General features: G+C 46.1%; 1 protein-coding gene across 1 annotated transcript; it reads left to right on the forward strand.

Moving 5' to 3' along the window:
• The first annotated feature begins 1,959 nt into the window (after positions 1–1,959).
• Positions 1,960–5,305, forward strand: TMEM17 (transmembrane protein 17). The gene is made up of 4 exons (XM_063153499.1): positions 1,960–2,107; positions 3,478–3,581; positions 3,813–3,926; positions 4,335–5,305. Exons 1-4 carry the CDS (start codon positions 1,960–1,962, stop codon positions 4,614–4,616), a joined length of 648 nt encoding a protein of 215 aa, XP_063009569.1. The 3' UTR covers positions 4,617–5,305.
• Positions 5,306–7,233: the final 1,928 nt, after the last annotated feature.

Consider the following 7,233-nt stretch of genomic DNA (forward strand, 5'->3'; position numbering starts at 1 on the left):
AGAACTGGGGAACATCAGAAAAGCAGCATTAGGATGATCAGGGTCCCCACTCAAAGCCACCAGCATCAGGAAAAGGCACAATAACATTGGGTAGTTCAGGAAAAATTCTTCCATCTTTCATTCTGAAAAAGTAATCAAAAGGAAAATCCGTAAAGGCTGAACTTTTACATGCCACCAACTTATACCATGGAAAAAACCTTGAGACTTCCATGAATATCTGACTTAATCAAAACTCTGCCATATTTTGATTCATATAAGCCTGTTTCTTGTGTCTAAGTAGTTGAGAGTATGGGAAGAGTCCCTAACCTGTAGAGTGGTTAATCAGGTCAGGACCAAGGTAAAAACAGTAAACCAAAATTTCTGGCAATCTCATTGAGATTCCTCACCTTGCCCCTTTCTATAGCAGAGAACTTTATGAACATATTGGCTAAACAGTGCAAAAGTCACCATTACAGTTGTTGAGCCTAAAAGGAAATAATTTCCAGCACCTACTAGCACTTGGCAAGATGTCTGATGCAGACTGCACTTTTTAAAGTTCAGAAATTCATTAATTCTGGATTTCATAAAGTTTTCTCAAATATAAAAGTGATTCTTAAACTCTTCTATAATTTCAGTTGTTTTTTAATGCAGATTCCTGCTGGCATACCCATGTTTGGAGAAATCCTTAGGAAAGTATTTATTGTCAATAGCACACCATTCACGAGCTCAAAAGTCAAATGGATTTCTCAGAACTCCTCCTTGTTTAGCCATCTTTCTCTGTAGTCCTCCCAGTGGGATAGGATGAAATTAAATTTGAACTAGGCTTTAAATTATTTAGTTGGAGATAATTGAGTCTGGAAAGTCATACTGGAGCATGATCACCCTGGGAAGAGGCTGAACATGATTTGGGGTGGGGGAGCAGGAGAGGAGAGCTGGCATGCCCTGCCCAGTGAAGGTGGCCCTGCCCATGGCAGGGGGCTTGGAACATTGTGGTCTTCAAGTTCCCTTCCCACCCAAACCATCCTGTAATTGTGTCACATTAGGTGCAGAAAATCTCTCATAGTAAAAGGCACAAGCTGCTCTTTCATTTTGGTTGTGCAGAAAATAATTTCCTGCACACCTAAGAATGGCATTCTTTTTTTTTTTCTTCAAGGAATCAGGCCCTAAGGTGATTGAAAAACCTGGAGAGCAAATTATCTAATTTCTAGAGGGCCTGTATTTTCCAAATAAAAGAAGCACAAGAAATCGGGTTTATATTAATTTATTGTGATTCCATGAAACCCCCAGTAAGGGACAAAGCTGACTGGGCTTCAGCTGTCTTGGTAAAACCACAGCTTTTAAATTCAGAGTAGCACACAGAGATTTCCTTAAGGAAAAGGTATTTTCTGGCTCAGTTACACCTGCATCTCTCGTAAAATAAGTAATTCATATCCACTTTAAGTGGCAACACAGAATGTTCACCCTTCTTTCAATCCCCATTCCCTCTCTGACTCTCATCGAGGACCATCATTCTCCCGGGTTTATCTAGATGAGAGCACAGCGCTTCTACAGCAGCTTTCCTCAGCTCAACACTCCCGTTACCTTCTCAGAAAACCACACAGGGGAAGAAAAAAAAAATCCCCTCGGACTGATGCCAAACGAAGCAAAGCGATGCGGGGACTGAGGGCAGCCGCTGGCACCGGCAACTCCCAGCGCCAGGGAACGGCCACGGCTCCGTCCCGCCACAGCCGCGCCCCGGGGGATCGGGCTCCGTCCCTGGGGCGGGGGCTCCGCTCCCCCCGCCCCAACCCCGGTATCGCTCCCGCCCCAGCTCCGCCATCGCTCCCGCTCCAGCGCCGGCATCGCCCCAGCGCCGGCATCGCCCCGGCCCAACCCCGCCATCGCTCCCGCCCCAGCGCCGGCATCGCCCCAGCCCCGTCCCGGCCCCTCAGCCCTGCGGGCCCCACGGCGCCTGCGCGGCCCCGCCGCGGCCTGGGCGCGATGGCGCGGCCGGAGGGGCCCCCGACGCTGCCCGAGCCGTTGCGGCGGCGGCTGGTGTCCTTCAGCAGCTCCGTGTTCAGCGACAGCCACCGCACCGCGCTCGGCGACGGCCCCCGCGCCCCCCCGGGCTTCCCGGGCTACCGCGCAGGTACAGCGCGGCCTCGGGCCGGCCGGCCGGGCGACACCGGGCCCGGGGCTCTGCTGCGGAGCCGGGCCGGGCCCGCCGGAGGCAGCGCCCGCAGGAGCTGCTGGGGCCGGCGGCTCTCTCTGTGTGCGCCCGGCCTGGCGGGGAGAGCCGTGGCTGCGGCACAGCCCGCGCCCTGTTCGAACCTCTACCGCGAGAGAAGCCATGGCAGTGCGCACAGGGCAGCCTGCACAGAGAGGCTGCCGTGATTTCAGCCCATAAATCCATTCTAAGCCGATCGAATTAATCAACAAGAGGTTCTTGTTTCAAGAGAGGAGTTCCCGTTTCCTTTGTGTAGTAACACTGCTAACGCTTATGACTTCTTCATTTCATTTATCAGACACTTCACCAGTAGCTTTTTTCTTTAGTCTTTTTTTCTTTGGCTTGCTGTGTATAGAATACTCCTGTGTTAATATCCAGTTTCAAATTATTGGACATCGGGATTTCAAAAATTCCATTTTACACATACATATCTCGGGGAGTTGCTGTAGCAACAGCCATTGCAATACTGTCTGGCTTTTGCATTAATTTTAGCAATCCCAGCAAATAAGCATTAATTTAATTTAGGGATTGAAAAATTAATTAGAATTGGCTTATGTTGCTTAAACGTTCATCCAAACACAGTTTTAGGACTTGCACAGAATTTATAAATAGCAATGCCATGTCTAGGAAAGCTTTAACATACCTAAACATTGTGATGACAATTGAAATTTGAACTCTTGGCTTCTTTGTTTTTAAGTAATTTTTTTCCTTAAGTCTGACCTTGTAGGTCTGTTATAAAGTCATAAGTACAAAATTTACTGCCCACATGTTGCAGTTGGAGACTTGCCTTTCTCTGCGCGGAGTTATGTGATGCAGCTTGTCCTGTGCCAGCCTGAAAGGATGAACTTTAGTTTGACACATATTTGAAACTGTTATCTCTTAAGAATCAGACAAAATACCATCCAAGTATCCATTTAAATAAAAGGTTGAAAGTGAAGAATGGGCCATGCAAGCCTGCTCTCTAGCAGCTCTCTTGAACTAAGCCTTACTCAGAAATGGTGGAGTAAGGTAAAAGCCACCAAGTAATCAACAGTTGGACACTCAGCTTGATTATATGATTGTATTATAAAAATGCTCGGTCCCAGAAGCCAAAAGGTGCCTTGGATTCCAGGAAATTATGTAACTCCAGATAGGGTGTGAAGATTTCCTCTGGATAAACAAAAATATTTTTCTTAACATTTTATTTGAGTGGGAAGAGTCAAATTACTGCCCTGCGTGAAGCTAAGGATGGAGCAGTATCCTTCTGTCATATTTGCAGCTGGAGTGATAAAATCTTCTTTCTCTCTGTACAGATTGTGAAATCCTTTCCAGTTTGCCACTGCAGATGTCCCTCTATTTCAATGTTTATTTCTTCCCATTCTGGTGGCTCATCACAGTTGCCATCCTCTACATGAAGGTGAGAAGGAAGGAAAGTGTTGGTTTGTAAATCTGTGTTACATCAGACACGTCCTGGTGTGGGATACAGCTCACTGCAGTTAGAGGTCTTTACATTGTTTTGGGAATTCATGGAAACTGGAGGTTCAGGAGTGTATGAATGCCAATACTGTTGACTGAGAGAAGCACAGAGTATTTTCATTTAATCAGACACCATGGCAGAAACTTTTACTTTCTTCTTCCCCTCTTCCAGTATCCAGCCTTATCAGATTATTACAAGTTCATCCTGGTCACCATCATGATCCTGGTCTCTCTGACAGAGCTCATTCGACTCTACCTGGGATATGTGGGCAATCTCCTGGAGAAAGTAAGTTACCAGATGGACACACTAATTTCTGCAAGAATTTCTGCTTTTGGGAGTTGAGCATTAACTGCCAGGCATTTTATTTAAGAGATTTAAGTTGAGGACATGGTTGTTTCTCTTCAGTTGCACGCTGCATCTTCTATTCCCTTGGCATTGGCTTCCACTTAATTTTGTGAATTTCAAGTAGTTTTCCCTCAGAAGAGAACTCTCTCACTCCCTAAAATTATTTTGTCAGAAAATACAAGTATGCTTAAAAACACAGGATATGGAAATAGGAAGCCACCCACTTTGCCTTTCCACATTATGCGCTGGCTTTTGGAAAATTAAAAAGAAATGTGTTTTGCTCACAAGATTTTGGATTTTTTCATCCCAGCTGTCAGGTTTTTAATAGGTAATGTCTCCCTGTTGTAGGTCCCTGAGCTGGCTGGGTTTTGGCTCCTGACTCTCCTCCCGCAGTTGCCTATAATTCTCTTCTTGCTATTTAATGAAGGTCTGAAAATCCACTCTCTGGAGCGAGCCATCCACATCATCTTCGCCGCCTTCCTCTCCTTCCAAGTGATGGCGGCGTTTTTCGCCCTCAGGAGGATGGTGAACACTCTGGCCACTCGCTTCCGCCTCACCGAGTTCCACCGCCTGGAGGAGCAGCGCCCCGCGCCCGGCCTGAGCAGCCTGGGCGGCTCCCGGGGCTGGTAGGGCCGGAGAGCTTGCCCCGAGCAGCTCCCGGGGCTGGTGGGGCCGGAGACCCTGCCCCGAGCAGCTCCCGGGGCTGGTAGGGCCGGAGATCCCGCCCCGAGCAGCTCCCGGGGCTGGTGGGGCCGGAGATCGCACCCCGAGCAGCTCCCGGGGCTGGTAGGGCCGGAGACCCTGCCCCGAGCAGCTCCCGGGGCTGGCAGGGCTGGAGATCGCACCCCGAGCAGCTCCCGGGGCTGGTAGGGCCGGAGATCGCACCCTGAGCAGCTCCCGGGGCTGGTAGGGCCGGAGACCCTGCCCCGAGCAGCTCCCGGGGCCGGTAGGGCTGGAGATCGCACCTCGAGCAGCTCCCGGGGCTGGTAGGGCCCCCAGGGCCTCAGGGGGTAACAGAGCCCGGCCCAGTGCACCCACAGTTCTGTTTCTGTTCTGCTGGGTCATTCTTTGCCTTCTTGCCTCAGAGGTATCAAAAAAATAGATCTCGCTCCAGAGCCAACATTAAACCTCAGAGGATGGAGCTCCTTTCTGCAAGAAAAATCAAAGGCAATTGCATAACTGACCTGAGTGGACTGTTTGTGGACTGAGTAGATTTGGAGGGTTTTACAAAGTTGTGGCATTTTTAAAAAACCAGAAGCCTTTTTCCCCACTGTTTGCACAAAATTCTTTTGTTTACAATAAAGCTTTTCTACACTTTTTTGTGTGGGTACCAGTTTTGTCTGTTTTCCAGATACACTGCACAAATTTCATGTCTGATACCTCAGTTAGGAAAAAAACCCAACCCAAAATCAAACTGGAAACAAAAGCCCCAAGAGATCTGGCTCTCTCCCCAAGAGATTTGAGGCTCAAAAAGAAGTTAGTGAACAAAGACTGCACTTTCAGAGATGGTTTTCCAGGTAATTCCAGCTCTTAGAAATTCCTCACTGCTATACTAAGCATGTAATTTCAAAGGTATTCATTCCACAAAACTCTTATGCTCATCTCCTTTGGCTTAGCTACAGTTCTAACTATCAAGTCAGAGTGGTGCAATTTTCCCAGACAGAGCAGTAACAAAATTATAGTCATTAAAAAAGTAGCTTTATGTCACTGAAAGGCAGAACCTGTTTCTCCCAAGCCAGGGCAAATACCAAGGTTCTCTCATTCCTGTTATGTGTATTAAATTTTAGGCTATCTTCTGCAGTTTTGGTAATGGCTGAAAGTTCACTTTTTCTGTCAAGGAGTGATGGAGATCAAACGTTAAAATAAATTTTTCACCCAAATCCTTTGAGACCTTTGAGCAGGGCAGGAGTTGACAGTTTTGAAAGCTGGCACAAGCATGCAAACTGCTCAAAGGGTTGGAAGGAAGATGAGTCCAACATGAAAAAGGCACATTATGTTTAAAGCTGTTGAATATTTAAAGCTTACAGAACCCCAAGTGAGAAAAAGGCATTAGCTTTTGTTTTTACCAAAATAGTTAATTTTCCTTTCAATCCATGAATGAATGGGACAATGAATTACACTAAGTTTTCTTCTTAATTTCATTATTATAAAGCTTATATTATCAAAGCACATACCCCTTTGTTTTAAAGCAAGCTACCATCTTGGATTTTTGCACAGAAAGAGAGGGTTTCTCTAAGAGTCTCTAAGAGTGTCTTTTAACAGTTAATATAAAACATTTAGAGCCCTGTAATCAGAGCCTGAGGGGGACACGCTGAGGTTTAAGAAGAAGTTACAGCATTTCAAAAATACTTTTCCAGCATTAGAAAATCCTTGTCAAAACATTCTTTACTGATGCAAGGGGAATATTGGGCATATTTTTAATGCCAACCACAGTCACACTGCAGGAGAATGCTAAAAGCAGGGCTGAAGGAAGGTTTTTAACACTAAGTACATGAAAAACAACATGAAGCTGAAAAAGTCAACCATACACCAATGCTGGCAATAAGGAACTGGCCTCCAGGCTAAGGCCATGGGGTATAACTCAAAATCCTTGCTTTTAGTGATAAAGAAATTATGCATTTGGAAGATCAAATTGCTATGCAAGATATCTGGAGCCAAAGACACAAGGACACACAGCTCTTTGGGGATGGGGAGGAGGAGGGGGAAATAGAATTAAGAAAAACACTGTTAGAATTAGAGTTGTCTGGAAATGGCAAAGGTAAAAACCAGCCTGTGAGGGAAATCTTCAGCAACATATTTGATAAACACAAGATCTCTACCTACACTCTGCTCAGGCTTCCTAACAGATCTGCTGGTCTATTTTTAATTTCATAATTATCAGTTTTAATTTCACAATGAAACTTCCCTTCAGTTTCCACATTTCACAGGAGCTGGTGAGGCATCAAGCAAGCAGAAAAAAATTACACAAGTAGAACATGAGAATTTAAGATTCAGCAGAGCAAGTATTTGGGCAGCTAGGGGAGTTGGTGGTTTTCTTCATCTCTAGAGAATAGATGGAAACCAAAATGAAAGGAAGGAACCCAAAACCACTGGAAACACATGGGAGTTCACTGAGCAGCATCCAGAAAGTTCTGAACAGAAGCTGTACAACAGTGGCTTTCTGCCACACTGCAGTTTGTGCCAAGAACACCCCAAAAAGTTTTTTTTTTTATGCTCTTGATTGCTACCAGCAGCTCTCCCTTCACAA

This window comes from Melospiza melodia, chromosome 3, assembly GCF_035770615.1.
Source record: "Melospiza melodia melodia isolate bMelMel2 chromosome 3, bMelMel2.pri, whole genome shotgun sequence".
Classification (NCBI taxonomy): Eukaryota; Metazoa; Chordata; class Aves; order Passeriformes; family Passerellidae; genus Melospiza; species Melospiza melodia.

What these genes read in the sequence shown, in the direction of transcription:
- TMEM17 (XM_063153499.1), top strand. Translation starts at nt 1,960, where the DNA reads ATGGCGCGGCCGGAGGGGCCCCCGACGCTGCCCGAGCCGTTGCGGCGG. An exon ending in TTGCCATCCTCTACATGAAG is followed by an intron (nt 3,582 to 3,812) that starts GTGAGAAGGAAG and finishes CCCCTCTTCCAG; the next exon opens with TATCCAGCCTTATCAGATTA. An exon ending in TGGGCAATCTCCTGGAGAAA is followed by an intron (nt 3,927 to 4,334) that starts GTAAGTTACCAG and finishes TCCCTGTTGTAG; the next exon opens with GTCCCTGAGCTGGCTGGGTT.